Source organism: Penicilliopsis zonata (genome assembly GCF_001890105.1).
Source record: "Penicilliopsis zonata CBS 506.65 unplaced genomic scaffold ASPZOscaffold_18, whole genome shotgun sequence".
In the NCBI taxonomy this organism is placed as follows: domain Eukaryota; kingdom Fungi; phylum Ascomycota; class Eurotiomycetes; order Eurotiales; family Aspergillaceae; genus Penicilliopsis; species Penicilliopsis zonata.
The window spans coordinates 257,448-276,333 of NW_019208926.1; the positions used below are offsets into that span (position 1 = coordinate 257,448).

At 55.2% G+C, this 18,886-nt stretch overlaps 10 protein-coding genes and 1 non-coding gene across 11 annotated transcripts in view; 3 read left to right on the top strand and 8 right to left on the bottom strand.

Moving 5' to 3' along the window:
* Nucleotides 1-175: 175 nt before the first annotated feature.
* Nucleotides 176-1,810, top strand: ASPZODRAFT_74026 (hypothetical protein; the record flags this gene model as incomplete). Its single annotated transcript, XM_022729941.1, has 2 exons — nucleotides 176-933; nucleotides 1,231-1,810. The coding sequence occupies 2 exons, from the start codon at nucleotides 176-178 to the stop codon at nucleotides 1,808-1,810; spliced, it is 1,338 nt and encodes a 445-aa protein (XP_022578107.1).
* A 128-nt stretch (nucleotides 1,811-1,938) lies between these two features.
* ASPZODRAFT_19320 (hypothetical protein) lies at nucleotides 1,939-3,699 on the bottom strand (the record flags this gene model as incomplete). Its single annotated transcript, XM_022727376.1, has 1 exon — nucleotides 1,939-3,699. The coding sequence occupies one exon, from the start codon at nucleotides 3,697-3,699 to the stop codon at nucleotides 1,939-1,941; it is 1,761 nt and encodes a 586-aa protein (XP_022578108.1).
* Nucleotides 3,700-4,355: 656 nt separating this feature from the next.
* Nucleotides 4,356-6,441, top strand: ASPZODRAFT_136051 (hypothetical protein). The gene is made up of 2 exons (XM_022723967.1): nucleotides 4,356-4,902; nucleotides 4,969-6,441. Exons 1-2 carry the CDS (start codon nucleotides 4,570-4,572, stop codon nucleotides 6,304-6,306), a joined length of 1,671 nt encoding a protein of 556 aa, XP_022578109.1. The 5' UTR covers nucleotides 4,356-4,569; the 3' UTR covers nucleotides 6,307-6,441.
* Nucleotides 4,437-4,519, bottom strand: ASPZODRAFT_t139. The gene has a single exon. It is a non-coding gene; the product is annotated as a tRNA-Leu (tRNA).
* Nucleotides 6,442-7,259: 818 nt separating the features above from the next.
* On the bottom strand, nucleotides 7,260-8,489 carry ASPZODRAFT_897576 (hypothetical protein). The gene is made up of 4 exons (XM_022730367.1): nucleotides 8,357-8,489; nucleotides 8,050-8,292; nucleotides 7,710-7,997; nucleotides 7,260-7,653 (listed from the first exon to the last, which is right to left on the bottom strand). Exons 2-4 carry the CDS (start codon nucleotides 8,259-8,261, stop codon nucleotides 7,545-7,547), a joined length of 609 nt encoding a protein of 202 aa, XP_022578110.1. The 5' UTR covers nucleotides 8,262-8,292; nucleotides 8,357-8,489; the 3' UTR covers nucleotides 7,260-7,544.
* A 775-nt stretch (nucleotides 8,490-9,264) lies between these two features.
* ASPZODRAFT_136056 (hypothetical protein) lies at nucleotides 9,265-10,430 on the bottom strand. The gene has a single exon (XM_022723968.1). The coding sequence runs from the start codon at nucleotides 10,378-10,380 to the stop codon at nucleotides 9,343-9,345; it is 1,038 nt and encodes a 345-aa protein (XP_022578111.1). The 5' UTR covers nucleotides 10,381-10,430; the 3' UTR covers nucleotides 9,265-9,342.
* A 262-nt stretch (nucleotides 10,431-10,692) lies between these two features.
* ASPZODRAFT_154456 (hypothetical protein) lies at nucleotides 10,693-12,870 on the top strand (the record flags this gene model as incomplete). Its single annotated transcript, XM_022726091.1, has 3 exons — nucleotides 10,693-11,021; nucleotides 11,115-12,561; nucleotides 12,610-12,870. The coding sequence occupies 3 exons, from the start codon at nucleotides 10,693-10,695 to the stop codon at nucleotides 12,868-12,870; spliced, it is 2,037 nt and encodes a 678-aa protein (XP_022578112.1).
* A 44-nt stretch (nucleotides 12,871-12,914) lies between these two features.
* On the bottom strand, nucleotides 12,915-13,607 carry ASPZODRAFT_28256 (hypothetical protein; the record flags this gene model as incomplete). The annotated part of the gene is made up of 1 exon (XM_022728128.1): nucleotides 12,915-13,607. One exon carries the CDS (start codon nucleotides 13,605-13,607, stop codon nucleotides 12,915-12,917), a length of 693 nt encoding a protein of 230 aa, XP_022578113.1.
* A 332-nt stretch (nucleotides 13,608-13,939) lies between these two features.
* ASPZODRAFT_19326 (hypothetical protein) lies at nucleotides 13,940-14,604 on the bottom strand (the record flags this gene model as incomplete). Its single annotated transcript, XM_022727378.1, has 3 exons — nucleotides 13,940-14,269; nucleotides 14,332-14,481; nucleotides 14,533-14,604. 3 exons carry the CDS (start codon nucleotides 14,602-14,604, stop codon nucleotides 13,940-13,942), a joined length of 552 nt encoding a protein of 183 aa, XP_022578114.1.
* A 598-nt stretch (nucleotides 14,605-15,202) lies between these two features.
* ASPZODRAFT_136059 (hypothetical protein) lies at nucleotides 15,203-17,313 on the bottom strand. The gene has a single exon (XM_022723969.1). It carries the CDS (start codon nucleotides 16,814-16,816, stop codon nucleotides 15,317-15,319), a length of 1,500 nt encoding a protein of 499 aa, XP_022578115.1. The 5' UTR covers nucleotides 16,817-17,313; the 3' UTR covers nucleotides 15,203-15,316.
* Nucleotides 17,314-17,564: 251 nt separating this feature from the next.
* The window catches only part of ASPZODRAFT_73827 (hypothetical protein), a gene marked incomplete at both ends in the record, with an annotated part of 1,476 nt that continues 154 nt past the window's right edge, over nucleotides 17,565-18,886 (bottom strand). Inside the window, 4 exons of the mRNA XM_022729922.1 lie at nucleotides 17,565-17,942; nucleotides 17,990-18,139; nucleotides 18,200-18,325; nucleotides 18,374-18,822. Coding sequence (XP_022578116.1) covers nucleotides 17,565-17,942; nucleotides 17,990-18,139; nucleotides 18,200-18,325; nucleotides 18,374-18,822 — 1,103 coding nt within the window. The remainder of the gene's footprint in view (nucleotides 17,943-17,989; nucleotides 18,140-18,199; nucleotides 18,326-18,373; nucleotides 18,823-18,886) is intronic.

The following is an 18,886-nucleotide window of genomic DNA, read 5'->3' on the forward strand; positions in this document are numbered from 1 at the left end:
TGCCCCGTAAATCCGTGGCTTCGCCGACTTCTTTTTATCTTGGGCCGACCGGCGCCAAGTCATGTGACGGACGCGCGTCGCCGAGTGTTTCCTTCGGCCCCCGCCAGATCCCGACCACGATCGCTTCTGCGAACCTCCAACCGACAGTGAAAAAGCAGGAGTATCATCGAGAGAAATGGTGAACAAACTGCTTGCCATCCCGCTTCTGGCCGGTCTGGCCGCCGGGTGGAAGAATGACGGGCCCGCCAACGCCAACCACCTGTTCAACGCCGTGCATGCCGTGATGCGACACCCGGAGCTGGCGCAGTTCCCCAACGGCGTGTCCTTCTTCCTGGCCAGCGTGCCGCAGGGGACGCGCTTCTACCACGGCACCGGCCATCCCGAGCCCATCCCGGGTCTGCAGTGGGTGGCCTTTGAGCCCGAGCATGCCTTGAATTTCGCCCGGATGGCGCGAGGTGGTCCGCCGGGAGGGGCAGCAGGAGGGAAAGAAGGAGCAGGCACGCAGCAGCCGTTGATCGATGGGGGGGACAACGGCGGGGAGGAAAGATACGGGTATCTGCACACATATGTGACTGCCAAGGAGCTTCGTCTGCTTTATATCGACGGCATGTCGGCCGGTCCGGGCGGCTCGCCGCAGTCTCAGGACCGCATCCTGTTCAACGACACCATCAACAACGATTTCAGAGGGGGCCCGCGTGTCGAGGGTAGCCTCGGCGGGCCGGCGCCTGATCAGCAGCGTGCCCGGCTGGGGTGCCAGATGGCCAGCGAGACCTGGGGGGGACGCATCGATGGCATCCTGCGCACCGAGGGCGACTTTGAGATCATCATGTGCGACTTTGAGAACAGTCTGGACATTGTACGTGTTGTCCAGACCAAGCCTCGCCAGAGAACGAGAAGCCTGGAAGAGTCTGGCTCCAAGTTTGGGAAACGTGGGTTTTTTGGTGGAGACGACTGGGAACACGGCCGTGAGCACGGTCCTGGCGAGCATGGTCCTGGTGAACGCGGTCCCGGTGGACGCCCTGGTGGACGCCCTGGTGGACGCCGTCCTGGCGAAGATGGCCCTGGAGAACATGGTCCTGGCGAGCACGGTCCTGGCGAGCATGGTCCTGGCGAGCATGGTCCTGGAGAACATGGTCCCGGTGGACCTGGTGGACGCCCTGAAGGCCCCGGTGAAGGCCCCGGTGGACGCCCCAGCTTCGGCCCCGGCCCTGGACACGGCGGCCGCCTGAGGTTCACGGCGCGCTACGACGATCTGCGCGGGCACCAGGCCGTGATCGACTTTGAGCACATGGTGAGCGCATTCAGCTACGACATCGACCTATTCCCGAACAACGCGACCCGCCCGATGCTCAAGGACGTCCCCCGGGCCTCGCTGGACCCTATCAAGCGCGACCTGGACGCCATGATCCTCTCTGAATCGCCCGCCCGCGACGTCTTCAACTGGCAGGCTGTGACGGACAACATCATCGACCGGTACGCGGCCCGTCTGCGGACCTACGCGGATGGAACCTCCTTCGAGTCGAAAGATGCCCTGTACGAAAACCTCGAGGCTTTCTTCGCCCCCTTCCTCGATTATGCTTCTTTCCCTGACGACCCGGCCGCCGTCATCGCCAGCTGCCAGGCTCAGCTGATTGCGCCGACCGCGCCCGTCGACGGCGCCGTCGCCCAGGCCGTCCGCCATGTCTTGTTCCGCGTGTGCTCGACCTTCACGGACGTGCTGGTGCAGGATCTCGAGCTGGATGCCGCCCTGGACCGCTTCGAGGAGCTGGTCGCTTATCTGGGATGGACGGAGCTGACTGACTCTAACTAATACTGACAGTCTCTTGACTGCACTTCGGTTGTTCTACTCTCCGTGTTGATCTCAATCTTCTATCTTTTAATGTCTCGTTGTCTATAGTTAGTTCCACTTGATCATATTTACAATCGTTAGAATAGAAGCTACTCTTGTAAAGCAAGTAACCTTGTAAGAGCTCCCTCTGGCGCATCCTCGCGCGCAAGACGCACTTCCGCCATTCTGAGTCCCTTGCCGTCCGCGAGATGTTCATTCTGCAGGAGTGCTCTGAGATCATCGCCATCCTTCACGTAGAGGGTATTCCTTGACCGGAGACTCTCTGATGACTCACTAACGTCTGTCTCTTCGTTTCCGTATGCAGAGAAGAAGGCCGGTGCAAGCAGGTACCGCCAGGGCGCGACATCGTTGTACGCCTGGTTCTTGCCGTGGATGCACCGCTCGATCGTGTACCCGTCATTATTCACCACGAAGAGGATGATATCGAGCCTCTCGCGGAGCATGGTGCTGATCTCCTGCACGGTCATCTGCAGGCTGCCGTCGCCGATGAAGAGGATGGTGCGGCCCTCGGCTGTCGAGGGCATGAAGGTGGTGAAGTCGGCGTTGTGCTCGCCCTGTTGGATCTCCCGTTGGGCGAGAGCCGCCCCCAATGTCGCGGGCAGCATGTACCCGATCGATAGCCAGGTTGCTGGACCGAAGAGCCGCGTCTGCTCTGGGAGCCGGATGCTGCGGAGGCCATATGCTGAGGTGCCGGTCTCGGTGAGGATGATGTCGCCGGGACGCAGGAAGGTGGCCATGGCAGGCCACAGAGATTTCTGGGTAAGTTGCAGTGGAAGGGTAGGTTCTTTTCCTTCTTGTTCCACTCGTGCCAGCTCGGTCGCTACTACCAAAGACACCGGTAATCTTGAAGTATCAAGGGCCGCCAGGAGACGAGACAGGATTGCCTTGACGCGCAGATTGTAGAATGTCTTCTTGGCGGTGCCGACAGATGTCCCCGTGAAATTCACCGTCACGGCCGGACTAGGAATGGCCTGGAAGAAATTCGAGTTTGTATTGCTGTAGTGCGGCCCAAAGCAGAGCACCAGGTCGCTTGCATCGAAGTACGTCTTGTACGGCGCGCACTCGCCGTCGTAGATCGCATAGCAGTTGGGCAGCGTCTCATCGACTAGACTCTTACCCCATGTAGACGTCCAGACAGGCCATTGGGTGGCCCGAACGAGCTCGTTGATCTCCTTGACGAGGTTGAACGCGCGGCTCTCGCCGTCGACGAAAATGAGCGGTGCTTTCGCCGCGTGGATGCGCTCGAGAAGGAAAGACACCACCTCCTCGTCTGACTGCGAGGGGGTATCCATATCGAGCGTGAGAGGCGTCTTCAACCGCTCCGTCGAGACCGGCACGTCGACCAGATCGTCCGGGATCTCGATATACACAGGCCGGGAATGCAGCAGACACTGCTGCAGCACGACGTCGATCTGCGCGGGGGCCGTCTGCGGGTCTCGCAGACTCGCCTGGGCAACGGTGATGGCCGTGTGCATGCGAGCAAAGTGGCCGTACTCGCCGTCGCCCAGGGTGTGGTGGACGACAGTCCGGGCGTCCTGCGTGGCGCGTGGCGGTTTGCCCACGATCTGGACGACGGGGGCGCGTTCTGTAAAGGCGCCTGCGACGGCGTTGATGGCAGACAGCTCACCCACGCCGAACGTGGTGACGAGGGCGCCCAGTCCCTTGATCCGGGCGTAGCCATCGGCGGCGTACCCGGCGTTCAGCTCGTTGCAGTTCCCGACCCAGTCCAAGCCTGCAGGGGCAACATGGTCGAGGAGACGGAGATTGTAGTCGCCAGGGACGCCGAACAGCGAGCGCAGTCCCAACTGACGCAGGCGGGTGAAGAGATACTGGGCGAGGGGGGTTTCCATGGTGGTGAGGTAGTGGTGGTGGTGGTGGTGAGGAGGAGGAGGAGGAGGAGGAGGAGGAGGAAAGAGGGAAATAGAAATACCAACGATAAGATAAATAGAAGACCTCGGGAAGAATATGAGGCCGCGCTTTCTCTTCCTTTGTTGGGATTCTCACTATGAAGAAGGAGGGATAGAGGAGGATAAAGGAGGATAGAAGCGGATAAGAGGAGGGGTATGTCACGTGTTCCAGTATGCTCATCTCAGTCATCTCAGTCATACTACATAGGGTATAGTACATAGGGTAGTACATACTATAACCTCATAAGACTATATTCACTAATGGTTTATCATAGTATTATTTTGATATGGACAATCTAGAATAATACCGGATTCTTAATGCAGTCAAGATGTGGATGCCTGTCAGCTGGTAGATCTACTGTCTTATTATCTCTTAGTTATAATTTCAATGACTCTATTATAATCTACATTATCAAAAGGCATTCTATAGAGTATTTAGAGTATTATATTAATTATTTAGAGTATTAAAAGTATTAAAAGTATTTAGACTGCTTACTACGATGCTAGGCTCCTAGATAGGCTTAGCGCAGGCTTGTCTTTCTCGTCTTGAATAACTTCAATAACTTCAACTTCAATAACTTCAACTTCAACTTCATCTCATTGCTCCCAAAAGAATACATCGGTATGTCTATTCCCCTTGAATAGAGTCTCCCCAATTATAATATCGGGCATCAAAAAAATGACAAGAGTGGGATTTGAACCCACGCCCCTTTCGAGACTGGAACCTTACTCCAGCGCCTTAGACCAACTCGGCCATCTTGCCTTATAAACTGTCCTCCGGCATATCTGTTACTATCGGTCTGCTACTTCAGAATGATTTCCATCAGGCATGCTCGCCTTTTCCACTCGATCCGATCTGCCAGGACAAACAACTATTTCAGCTACACCTCCGGTCGCTGGCTGTTCAACGAGCAGCAGCAACTGGACAAACGATACATCGAGTTCGACATTCCAGCCCTGCAGCGCATCGCCGGCCAGGCAGTCGGCAGTCGATGTATGAAGATGGACAAGCTGCCCGAGGGACTCTTCAACAAGGTCTTCTCCCTGCACATGGAGAATGGCAAGGAGGTTCTGGCGAGGATTCCAAACCCGAACGCGGGTCATCCACGTTACGTGGTGGCGAGCGAGGTCGCAACCCTGGATTTTGTAAGTGACTCTAAATTAACTTGAGAATCGTGATGGATATTGGTATTTCTGACTCTCTCTGCATAGCTTCGAACTGTTCTCGATATACCGGTTCCGCGGGTTCTCTCTTGGAGCTCGTCACAGCCTAACCCGGTGGGTGCAGAGTATATTCTCATGGAACGGGTGCAGGGGAAACAGCTCAACGAGGTCTGGGATGGTATGGCTGAGACACAGCGCTTTGGTCTGGTGAAAAGTCTGGTGGATGTTGAACGGAGACTGGTCAAAGCGAGATTCTCCCTTCACGGCAGCTTGTATTATCGAAGTACACTCCAGGACACAAGCATTGGGTTTCAGGCAGATCCCACCGTTCCATCTGAATTTGTGTTTGGTCCGACGACCCAGCGGTCCTTTTGGGAAGACGGAAAACAAGCCTTGGATATTGACCGCGGTCCTTGTGGGTGGCATTCAACTCTTTATCGCAATCTTCCATCACATCTAACAGTACCCATAGGGAGAACTGCGCAGGAGTACCTGACGGCTGTCGCGAACCGTGAGATTGCTCGCGTACAACGTCTTCAAAAATCCAGCAATGTCGCCGTACCTCCAGAGAGGATTCCACAGAGCCGTGAGACTCATGTTCGCCTCCTTGAGCAATTCCTCGCCGTGCTTCCTCACATCCTACCACCAGAAGACACACTCTCTCCCGTCCTGTTACACCATGATCTCCATCCGAACAATATTTTCGTGGATGCATCCGACCATACTCGAATCTCCGGCATCATCGACTGGCAGGCAGTGTACACAGCCCCGTTGTTCATCCAGGCCAAGTTTCCCTCCGTATTTGACTGTGACGACCCATATCCATGGGGTGCAGTCCAGCCCCAGCTACCAAAAGACTTTGAATCCCTCTCACCGGCTGCAAGGGAGCACGCAGAGTCTGCACTGAGCAGGCTGAGACTGAAGAAGTTCTACGAACTGGCGTCGAGGAAATTCAACCCACCTCTCATCCGAGCCATGGACAAGATGAGAAACGACGAGGACCCGACCACCACCTTCATATTCCATATCCTCGGGCAGTCCTCCGAGGACGGTCCGGTTCCGCTCAGAGAACTCTTGATCCAGATCTACGAGAAATGGGACTGGATCATGCAACGGCGAGGGTCGGCGATACCATGTCCTATCTTCTTTTCGAAAACGGAGATCGACGAAAGTCGACAGCAGGCAGAAGCCTGGGCGGATGTATTCGCTGACTTTGAAACTCTGCGAGAGACGCTTCTTGGAGACGACGGCTGGGTGTCTCATGAGGATTATGACGAGGCCATGCGCAGGTGGGAGGAGAACAAAGCAACGCTGGAGAATCTGAAGAAGCGGTTAGAAATGATACTCTATGCCTCAATACTGTTCGCTCAATCTGTACAGAGGTGAACTCACCGAAGGATCCAGTGTTGCACTCTTTACCCCCAGTCTCGTTTCCGTCAGTTGGTATGATCAGAGAGTCATATAGTAGTAATGTACTTCTCTCTCTCGATAGACGTCACTCTGTTCTGAATCTATCACGGTCAGTTGAAGATCCAGATAACCAGAGATATATACTCACCAAGTCCTCCCAGCTCAATGAGTAGAAGGCATCACCCTTCCCATTCAGCCAGATAGTCCATGTAGAGCATGGCCTCTTGTACACTGATGTGTAGGTGATGCCTCCAAGCTATTTTCATGACTGCCGCACGCATTGCATGTGGTGATAGTATTCCATACTTGGTGTGGCATTTATCCATATGAAATCCCAATTGGCCTATATAGTCAACATCCCCAGTTCTTTCAATGCTCTCCGAAAAACATACCCCAGACCTTCTTTAAAGTTGTCTCCAGCCAGCATTCGTAGGTCGCTGTTCCAGTCTTTACTTCAGCAACCAAGACGGTTCTCTTGGGGCTTCTAAAGATGATAAGGTCAGGCTCGTGGCCCTGTCTGTAGTCCTTAGAAAAGTCGGCACCAGCTTGGAGCTCCCTAGATTCGGGGAGACCCAGAACCTCACAGGCGGCAACATTCTCGATCCACCGTGCAACCACCCCGTTCTCGTTCCCAACATGCCACATCTCGCGTGGGATGGGCTGTGCAGGTCTTTGGTTGGCGAGTAAGATGTCTGTGAACTGGCGGACCACGGCGGCAAAGAGAGGCCAAGGCGATCCCTGCTCTGGGAGAGTCAGAGAGCCTGGCTGGGATGCTCCAGTGAGGTCTGGGAGACGATCCAGCAGGCAGTACTAGGGAAGATCCCCAGTTGCTACGTTTATTTTCCAGGTGTATTCGTTGCAGCTGAAGAGGTTGTGAGTTGTGTAAGGGAGGAGAAATTTATGGGTTATATGAAAGAGGAGAGGTTTGTGAAGGAGAAGCTGTGCAGGACGACCATCAGGGTTGCTATATGTCACACTTAGGGTTTAGGGCTTAGTGATGGCCCCTATTCTACTCTTCCTCTAGATATTCCTGCTCAATTCTCACATCCAACCCATATGCGTCTGGATACTGCATCATCATCTCCGCATCGTCCTGGAGCAGGCTGCGAACCAAGCTCAACTGGTCGCTTTCCTCAGTCACCGGTGTATCATTCGTCGATGGGTCTGCATTGGATAGCTTTATGATAAACCTAGAAGCATTAGGCTGGTTCTCATCAGAGACTGATTGGAGACACATGGGAGAGATACATATGTTTTGTATCCGGATTATAAAAGACATCATCAGGCTCGATATCCTTCTGCCACCCCTGCTGCCGCATATACCTGAAGTAATTAATGGACAAGAAATGGTCCGTGGTGGGAAATAGATCACGACTCACTCCAATGTCTCGACGGTCTGCTGCATGATGATTTTGAGATCAGCTGGTAACAGGACCAGCCCTGCCTCCCTCATGAGCGGATACCTCACGCCCTCCATCCGGCTCATGGCCAGAATCCGGATCTCGCCATCATCTGGATATGGGTCGTCCGCCGTCTGCATGATATGCCCATGCGTGATATATTGTGGTGAGTGGCCTGATCCGCTAATAGCCTGGATGACCTCTGCTTCATCCTCGAAAGCTTCCTGGTAACGCTCGCGAGACAGATGCGCATGAAATGGATAAAGACTATTCCATATATTTCAGCTCTTGTATGTAGCAACATGCTTCCTCAACTCACTCGTAATGCATTTTCAAGACAACCAACTTGTTGCCTGCGTTGACATGTTCGGCTTCAAAAACTGCCGCCCGTACATTCTGCATCTCACCCGATCCCTCGCCGATGATACGCTTCAGGCGGAAGTTGTCTTCATTGATGCTCACCACCCGTCCTTCGCGGTTCTTGAATACCGTCCCTTCGGGGAACGTGCGACAGTTGGCGGGCTCGACCATTCTGCTGGAATCAGACAGATGCTAGGAGATACTCGTAGATGTTCAGCATTGAGAAAATCAAGAGTGATGATATTCAAGAGTGAGGTCATTCTTACCGCTATACTATTACTATGGAGCATACTCAGTATCTGGTCTGCTTGAGTATGATTTAATGGTGATTTCAAAGGAGAGCTGAGATATAAGAGAGTATAGTTCTTTCTGGTTGGGATGATTTCTATCAAAGTAGCCATTCAGAAGATGGACTGAAAAGAGGTATTGATGAGGGCAACATCAGCAGAAGACCTTGTTCTATAGAGTGATACTTGCCATACAATCTAGGCATTGCCATATAATTTATTGGGTGACTGAATTGACCACACAATCCCAATCCCCTGGTGACCCCCGAGTAAAGAATGACGTTTGTCTGCTGCGTCTCTTGTTCCTCTTGTTCCTTTTGTTCCTGCTCGAGGAGAGTATTAGAGTCCCATGCAATACCAGGTCTTGGTGTGCACCGACGCCTCCACCTCGCGTTCCATGGGATCATAATGCCCCTGGTGGTAGACATCGCCAAACGTCACTTGGTCCACGCATTGCACCGGAGGGAAAGGCGTCGTCGAATCTGTACAAATTAGACGCATCAAGAGGATTGTATAAGAGAAACCTGTGTTGTACTCTTGCAATCCAGTCTCTCGTGTCAATTATCAGTCAGTGTGAAGATGTGAGAAAGTCTTTGGAAAGTCTTGAGAAAGTCTTGAGGTTGTCGAAGATCAGAAAGTCACGGGGCCAGTCACATGGTCAGAGTCACATGGTCAACTCCTCTCTCTCTCTCTCTCTCTTCTTTCCTCTTCTTTTCTCTATCTCAAGAACTGCACTCTTTTCTGCCTACCCTTCCTCTGTCTTATCACGCATCATCTCAGTCTCTATCCTGGTATAGACTACACTAATGTGTCAGCATTACATATGTCTCAGAGACTCGAGGCTGAAGCCACCTCTGCAGGGATCTGGCTACGTTGAAGACTGGGGGTTCAGAGTGAGATTGATTAGAAAAAATATCCTGTCTATTTGTATGGTTCTAATAACTTGATCTGGATAGGCTACTTTATCACAGAGTTACCACCAACTTGGTAGCAGACACCCCCTTTGCATACTCGTCCAGCGCAGTCTGAATACTCTCCAGTCCGTGTCCCACAACCCGAATGTCAACCGCAGCCTTGTACTGTCCACCTTTTAGTGCCGCTGGTAGAAAGTCCTCATAGATCACTCGTGACACCTCGTTGTCCTTGATCGTGCTGGCGAAGATGCCGATCGTTTCGATGCCTTCTAGCTTCGGTAGGATAGGCCCAACCGTTGAGATCACCTGGCGAGCCTCAGGTGTCTGGCGCACCACCTCGACACACTTGGATATGGCATCTCCCTGCTTGTTGATCACATCAAGAACTCCTGCCAGCTTCTTCCCGGCTAACGCAGTGACAATTTGCTTGACAACGTCATCAGCGGCGTAGTCGAAAACCTGAGCGACACCTAGCGCTTTGACACGCTCGAAGTTGCGCGGCGAGGCAGTCGTGAACACTTCATAGCCTGCAGCGACGGCCAGCTGCACCGCGCTGCTGCCAACGCTCGAGGCACCGCCCCAGACCAGCAGCGTCTGGCCGGTCGGGGTCGGATTCATAGATGGCGGGTGTAGAGCGAGGTAATTCTTCTGGAACAGACCAGCTGCCGCTGTCGCCGTTGCCAGCGGAATCGCGGCAGCGTGTTCAAACGAGAGATTCTCCGGGATATGCGATGCTAGCCGCGCCAACACGACCGAGTACTGCTGATAGCCACCATCGCAGGCGCGCGGAGTGGTGAACCCAAGCGCAAAGCCAGCCACGCGATCGCCCTTGCGAAACCGCGAGGCTGCATTCTGGCCTACAGCGACAACCTCGCCTGCCACGTCTTCCCCAAGCACGGCGGGGTACTGGAGCGGGAAGCGGGCCATGGTCTGCAACTTCCAGTCGATCGGGTTGATAGCCACAGCGCTGTTCTTTATGACAATTTCGTCCGCAGCAGGAAGCGCGAACTCGGATGGTTTGATCTCGAGGGGATTGGCCTTTTCGGCGACGAGCCAAGCGGCGACGTTGGAGGGCATCTCTGAGGCCATTTTGAGAGCACAGAAAACAGAGAGAGATCGATGGTATATGAATCTTGTCTTGATGAATTGATGTGAGTATTTGGATATCCCTTTCTGAAGAAATCCCTCGAGTATTTATATTCGCAGAAAGAGATATCCGAAAACATCTGAAAAGGGCTAGCGCCTATATACTGACATGACGTCACCGGATTTAAGGCCTTCCTGATTGGGTAACCATTATCTCCGTCTTACTCGACGACGCCCAGGAAATTTGCTTCCTCCGTTCTTCCTTCCCCCATCTCGCTCATTTCATTTCCATTTGAGGTACTCCCGGCCGAGGAAATGGTCAATCTGACACAATACACCGGCGTCTTCCGTGCCTTTTCCGCGTCGTCGGACGAGGCGCGGCGTGGGACGCGACGCAACCGACAGCCGCTGTCTTGCTCCAACTGTCGTCTACGCAAGCTCAAATGCGATCGCGAGAAGCCCTGCGAGGCGTGTGTGTTTAGAGGAGATGCTGCGTCATGCGAATTTGTCGTCCACCGCAAGAAGAAGACAGCCCGCGATGCCCAGGCGCGTCTTGATCAGCTGGAGCAGCTGGTGACCACGCTGGCCACGAACGGCTCTATGCCGACAACAATAGAAAGTACCGCAGAGACTGGCTCCAATCAGTCAAATGATAATGGACAGACAATTTCCCCTCCTGCAAACTCAAGTCCCGCCTCTGAGACTTCGGTCCCTCTCCGCCCGGACAGCTCCTACAGCGGGCCGACACACTGGAAGGCCATCCTCGAGGGCATCCATGAGGTACAAGAATGCCTTGACGTGGCGGACCCTGATTTTCCCAACACCTCGCCGTCATCTTTCGGCGACTCGCCCGCGTCATGGATGGAGATTCTGTTCCATCACCAGCAGCCTGTGACGCGACAGGAGGTGCTGGCGACGCTGCCTGCCCCAGGGACGGTGCACCGATTACTGGCCATCTACTTCAATGTGACTTTTATGACAGCCAGCTTTATACATGCCCCCAAATTTCAGCGTGAGCTCGACGCCTTTTGGGCTGATCCGGAGGCTGCCTCGTTCCTTTGGCTAAGCATGCTCTTCTCGATGCTATACCTGGCCGCCAGACAGGCCGTAAAGACCGGCTCGTTGGCTTCAGCGGACAACAACACTGCTGATCAATATATGGCCAAGGCCGGTGAGTGCTTAGTCGCCGGCGAGTATATGCGTCCCCAGCCATATGTGGTCGAGGCGATGGTGCTGTACGCGACGAACAACTACACCCGAAGCGAGGACATGGACCCTGTGCTCTGGTCACTGTTTGGCCTTGCTACTCGGCAAGCCCAGCGGATGGGCTATCACCGCGATCCATCCCGCCTGTCTCCTACCATGAGCCCCTTCCAGGTCGAGATGCGCCGTCGCGTCTGGTTCCACGTCGAGGCCTTTGATGTGCTCTTCTCCTTCCAGCTAGGCATGCCGCCAATCACTCACGAGGACGAGTGCGACACTAATTTCCCCCGCGATCTGGCTGACGGCGAGCTTAGCGAAGACAGTCCCGGACTGCCCCCGGTCCCAGTGAGGTCCACGCCCACCCTGCTGACCTACCTATGCCACAAGGCGCGTCAGGTCCGCCTGTTCCGCCGTGCCGTCCGGCTGGCGCTCTCTCCACGGCAGCCGCCGGACCACGAGGCGATCCGGAAGGTCGACGGGGAGATCCACCAGTTGCACGAGCAGGTGCCTGCTTGCCTCCGTGCGCGGGCGATCGCCACCTCCAGCCTGGCGGACCAGGGCCATACCATCATGTACCGCGTCATGCTCGAGCAGCAGCACCTGCGCAGCGTGTGCATCTTGCACCGCGTCTATCTCAGCTGCGAGCGGGACAGCCCGCGCTTCGGTGCGTATCGCACCGCCTGTGTCACCGCCGCTCTGCAGCTGCTAGACCAGCAGGCCAGCATCCATCGCGAGATCCAGCCGGGCGGGCGTCTCCACAACGAGCAGCACATGGCGCACACGATCTCCAACAATGGATACCTGCTGGCCGCCATGATAGTGTGTCTGGACCTGCTCGTCTCGCGGGGAAACAACCCAATCACAGAACAAAACAAAACGATCACCACTCTCAAGAACGCGTACAGTATCGTGTGTGGGGATCGACACCGGTCGCGCGAGTCGCATCATGCCGCCAAGGTGCTGGCTGCGATCCTTGCCAAGGTTCAGTCATCCTACGGCAATCTTCAATGGATGGAGTCACCTTATCAGACGACCATTCCTACTGAGGACTTCCCGTCGCCTCCCACGATGTCTTCCACGGATGGCGGCAGCACCCTAGCATCGAGGGTTGATCCGGCTATCAACATGGACATGGACCCGGACTTTGACGCCCTCTTTCTAAACATAGACTCTACCTGCCCGCCGCTAAAGGGGGCATGGCATGAAGATCTAGACTGGGCGGCGATTGATCTGTATCTGCGCGAATGGCAACCTAGCTCAACTAACCCGAGCATGGGCAACGGCCACTAATTGCTGGCTTGCAGCACTAACATGTCTCTTCAACTCATTTCACATTAAGAATCGGACGATATGTCTATCAATCTGCGTAAGCTCTTCACCTCCTCCGCAGAAGCGACCTCTCCGTCTAGAATGGCCGAGGAATGAAAATATGGTGCTCTGGTTGCGACCACGAGCTGCGCGACATTACTTGCGCGCACACCACCCCCCACGATGACATCGATTCTCCCCCGCGCGGCATCCACAAGGTCAGCAATAACAGAACAGCCAGCAAAGGCATCCGGCGCCCCGCCCGAAGTCAGAACGGAGCGGAACCCACAGCCGACAAGCTGGTCGAGGGCCTCCCGCATTGCGTCGGGAGGGATGCAGTCGAAGGCGCGGTGGAAGGTACAGGGCAGCGGAGTAGCGAGAGCGACGAGCTCTGCGTTGCGGAGGATATCGATCGCCGCCGACGAGGGATGGAGCACGCCAAAGACGAAGCCGTCGACGCCCGCGGATTTGAAGGTGCGGAGGTCGTCTTTCATCGTGCTGAACTCCTCGGCGGAATAGACGAAATCGCCGCCGCGCGGACGAATCATGACGTTGACTTTGACATGGCCTGCTTTCTGCAAGTGCACCGCCTGGAAAAGAGGGAGCGGCGGGGTGGTGCCGCCTTGGGGACGGTCGACGCAGAGCTCGATGCGCGTCGCACCGGCTGCGCAGGCCAGCAGGGCGGAGGGGAGATTGAAGCAGGCAATCTCCAGGGACATTGAAATGGTATTGAATTTGGAGGACGGAGGACGGAGTACTTGTACATAGTAGAAGTAGATAGTACCCCTCAGTGGGGCATTACTTGCGATGCATGACGTAGTATAAATACGTACTCTGTACTATTATCCTATTATCCTATTATCCTATTGATACTGCTCCAGAACGCCACAAACTGCCTATTTCGGACGCCGCTCTGTTCTGTATGATATTCCAAGTTAAGAGTTTCCTTTAGATTAGTTGAGGTGATTTTGTCTGGCTAATCTATAAATCACAATCATGACGCTAGAACTAGTACTCAAACATAAAGGGATATACGGAATAGAAACGTATGTCAAAGATGGCCCCCGGAATTATCCTTTATGGACGCTCTTGACGGGTGCCGACTGCTACACGGTGAATCTGTAGATGAGGGAGAAGAAGCAGTGGAAGAAGGAGAAGAAGATTCATTGTGTGCCGCGGCACGCAGCTGTTCAATCTCCAGCTGCAGCTGGACAATCCGGTCGTGGAGGTGATTCATCTCGTCCGACCGTTTGGCGTACGACTGTAGGAGGAGGATGTGTTTCTGGTTGAGCTGGGAGACCTGATCTTCGAGGATTTGCGTGTGTCGTTTCTGGCGCTCGCGGAATGCCCTCTGAGCGGCACGATTCTGCGCCCGTCGTTTCTACCACGATTTAACCAAACTGCAGATAAACTGCAAATACATCAGTTGTACTCGGTGGTTACCTCCTGCTGTTCTGCTGTAGTGTCGGGCAAAGTCTTGCGTTTCTTCTCGTCCGAGTCCGGCATGGACCAGGCGCCAAACGCTGCGTCGGAAAATGGGGCAGCAGTGGAAAGATGGTATGGCATGTCGATGTCGGAGACGGGGGAGGAGACCTATACTTAACATCAACATTATGACTGCATAGAAAGAACTGCAAATCGTACAGTAGGGAAGACGCCGTTCAGATCCGGATAGAAGAACGGGTCGGTCATCGTGTGGGGGTAGTTGAAAGGCATGGCAATGAGTATAGAGTGAGTATAGAGTGAGTATAGGTATAGAGATAGAGAAGATGAAGATAGTAATGGTAGAGTTATATGTGGAGGGCTCTGGCTAGTGGCACGACCGCGCCTCCTCCTTAGCTTCATGCAGTATCCATCTAGCATCCGCCATTTCTTCCCTCTTCAGGCCTGCTTGGCCAACATTATATGTAAATGTATTGAATCCCCTCCAATCGGCAGCCATGACGAACGTGGCAGAGACCCCTGGGCTCCACGCTATTCCCAAAGAGGTACAATGTGGCGTCCGACTAGTGCCAAAGACCGTTAATTCCCGGCGCCCGCTGATTGGTCTCGGCCCGAGAGCCGGGGTTCCGCTTCGGCACACCAATCATATCTTCCCGGCTGATAACGTTCGCAGCTTGAATTACATGGACAGGCCAATCACAGTGGACAGTACAGAGTATGTCTTATTGATCTTCGAACAGTTCTGAGCAGCTACAGACTTATAGTATAGTTAGTACTATAGGTATCAGGCAGAAGAATAGGATACATACACGATGGTATGACATCATGGTCACTGTAATACTTGATATAAAAGATTTGATCTATTGATCTACAAGTAGTCATATTCAGACATTGCTGCAACCCTAGAGGCTAGTAATAGTATTATATACGTATTCTCTTGGCCATCTCGTCTGCCAGTACAGTATATACAGAGTATACTCTACTCTCACCACAATTCAAAACTGTCCGCCGCCATCTCCCCCAGTAGCGTTTCGTCCAGACCAAAGCCGAACGTGCCCTCGAGATCACGGAAATTGTAAACCCCCGAAGACTCGTCGACGCTGGCAGGCGGAAGCACAGGAGCCGAGGAGGAGGAGGAGGAGGAGTGAAGCGCGAAGCCGAGGCTGTCTGCGTCCTGCGCGGCCTGCTCAGCCCGAAACTGCTGCAACATCTCCGCCATGCCCGTCGCGATGTGACGGGCGAGATGGCGCTCGTTGACATGCGCCGCGACCCGGGCCAACATATCTGCGGATCGGTGGACGAGACTGACAATCTCATCGGGGTATACTTCTCCCGACGCCAGACGTCCCCACGTCGCCGCCATTTTGAGCAAAAAGGTCGCGCAAAACGCGACCATCGTATACGTGAAGACCGGGACGCCCGGAAACGCAGCGCGCAGATCGTCATCGTCAACGATCAGAGTGAGGGTGCTCATCGCCGCCGCGATGGCCGTGGAGGCAGCAGCGCGGTGTTCCCTCGACAACAACGCAGGAGACTGCGCCGAGACCCCGCGCAGAGCAAGCGAGTTGAGCTGGAACCGCGCGAAATGGAAGTACAGCACGAGCGCTTGGGCCGGGTACGAGCGCACGGCGGGACAGTCGTGTGCGCGCGGGGGCCATTCGGCGCGCCAGGCGTCCAGCGCGGCGGTCGAGTCGCGCAGCCGGGCCATCTCGGTTTCACCTAGGGGTCGGTCCGCGTCGCTGCCAAACGCAAAGTATGCGTCTGTTAAGATGGAGCACAGCGCGACCTGTGCCGCGAGCCGGGTGTCGCCTGCTTCGGCTGCTGGTCCGCGCAGGAACCGCTGCAGGTTGCGGGTCGATTCGTCGTCGACGCTGGCGGGTGGGCGCCCGTGTGCGATGCTGAACTGTCGGTCGCACACGTAGACTGCGTACCAGAGCCGGACGCGGCGGTGCGAAAGATATATATCATTATCACGATCGGTATGGTGAGGACTGTTTGCGTGTATTAAACGAGAGTAAGCCTGGTGCAGGCCGATTTCGGCGGCAATGCGCGAGGCGAGACCAGACAGCTTCCAGCTGAGATTGGCGAGGTAGAACGCTCCGATACACAGGGCGGCGACGTCGTCGAGGCTGTGGCGACGAGCAAGCGCCGACCGGCGGGCAAGCGCGACAAAGACATCGTAGCTGCGATGAAAGGCCTCTTCGCGGCCGGGAGAATGCAGGGCCCCAACGGCGAGCACGACGGCCGCCAGCAGCGAGGAGGCCCGACGCACGGCATCGAGCGAGGCGGCGGGCGACGCGAGTAAGATCCCGTCCCAGAGAAGCCGGTTGTTGACCTGCTGGAATCGCGCGAACAGAGCCTCGGCCGTCTCGCGGCTGACGAGTCCCTGCGCGATGAAGTCCTGCTCCATCACCGCCGCGCTGGGCCGCGTCCCCGCGCTGTGCCGCAGGTTCTGTAGCTTCGTCAGCTCGTACAGACTGCGCATCGGCGGCAAGACCAGCCGTCCTGCCGTGGCTGTCGTTTCTTCGCCCTCTTCATGGGGGGAGGGCGAGCGGGAGAGCGAGATTGGGAGGTGAGGGTCTGCTGAGAACGAAGCCAATACAGGCTGCTCGGTATGACGGAGAAGATGCTCCACGGCACCTCGCAGCATCGCAATCTCGGCCGTGGCGTGCGCTTTCCACTGCGCGTCGTCGGTCAGAAACTGCTGCGAGACATCGTACGCGACGCAGGCCACCCCCTGGCGCTGACAGCGCACACAGGCCGTCTCGCCGGGCGGAGTCTCACATTTTGTCTTGTGCTTTCTGCATTCGGCGCCTAAATTTCAGTCATTGTTTGAATAGATTATCACTGTCTATTTGCTGAGGGGGGCTCTTCTTACACACGCGACTTCGGGTCAGACGCAGGCCCTTGGATGGTGGCTCGGCCTCGCTGTCGGCCTGGACTGGCCGTTTTCTCGCCATCAAGGGGAGGCGAGGAGATGGAAGGATGGGGAGAGATGAAGTTGTGAAGTTGTGAAGTTGTGAAGTTATGAAGTTATTCAGAGACGGTCGGACTGATTATGTGTACAGCACGTGATTCGTGATTTGTCATCATTGCACGAGGTACGGAGGACCTCGAATATAAAAATAGATAAATAGGATAAATAGGATACTATATAGTCTATTTACTCAAATCATGTCTCATCATGTCATGGTATATGCAATATACAATATGCAATCAGCAAGCCGGGTGTTTTATTGTCGACCCTCAACCGACTGGCGGTTGGCCAGTTGGTAGCTGGGATCGGCGGTACGCGACTTGCGACCGACAAACAGCCAGCGGAAACCACGGGCGGTCGCCTTGCAGAGATCCCAGGGGTTGCAGGCGTCGAAGAGGGCGCGGGCAGGGCCGTAGTAGTGCGCGGGGAAAGCGGTCGGGTCCGTAGGGTCGGTCAGGGGCTGGTCTTTGCCGATCATGTAGGGGCGCCAGGGGAAGCCCCAGAAATGCAGGAGGGCGAAGAAAGACATCTCGATGGCGATGAGCAGGTTGGGCAGGGCGACATTCCAATCCTGCAGGTGGACCTTGGCGGAAGACTTGACGACACCGGAAGAAGTGAGGAAATCGATGATGGTCTGGACGTAAGCGAGGTAGATATAGTGGTAAGAGGGGGGGAGCTTACCGACTGCCAGAAAGACAGGAAAATGACGAGCTTGATGCACAGCAACTTGAGGAAGGGGCGGTAACGGGCAATGTCATTCTTGATCTGGACGTAGAACTGGATCAAACAGTACATGGCGATTGTGACGGCGATGGATTCAATGATGAGGACCTTTTTTTGGAAGGGACTAATTAGTAATGATTGGGAATTACAGGAGAGAAGAAGACTCACCCAGACGTGTGCAAAGGCCGGGTCGTCGGAATCCTCGCAGTAGAGCTGGTAGTACTGGGCGACGACGGCGATGATGGTCATGGCAACCCGCAGGAAACAATACTGGAAGACACCGATCCAGATGACCTAGATGGTCAGGAAAAGAGAGCCGAGGAATGGAGTCAATGGACGTACATTGAACCAGGTCAGGCCGGAGCGCGGGGTGCGCCAGCAGCCGCGCTCGCCGCCGCAGCACTTCTGCAGCCAGGGCAAGGGCCAGACCCAGGGGACGGGCTGGATCTGGCGAAAGTAGTCCTTCTGGGAGTGCAGATCCGGGGCGATGTAGTAGCAGAGCAGGGTGAAGAAGGAGGCGATGGCGAAGGGCTCGTAGCAGTCGCCGATGAGCTCGTAGTAGACGGACTCCTTGTAGAAGTAGACGCACAGGAAGGAGGTGAGGGCGTAGATGGGGACCATGAACAGGATGCGGATGATGTAGCGCTGCTCGTTGGGGCGGCTGTAGTGCAGGGCGTGGCCGGCGATGAGGATGCCGGCGAGGATGAAGGAGATGACGGTGAAGATGGCACACAGGATGATGCAGAGGGTGTGGAAGGTGATGCCTCCATCCCAGAGGTCGACCTCGTGGACTAAGGGAGTCCGTCAGTAGAGCTTCGTCGGAGAGCGATCCAGGCAGGGAGGCAGGGGGGGGGG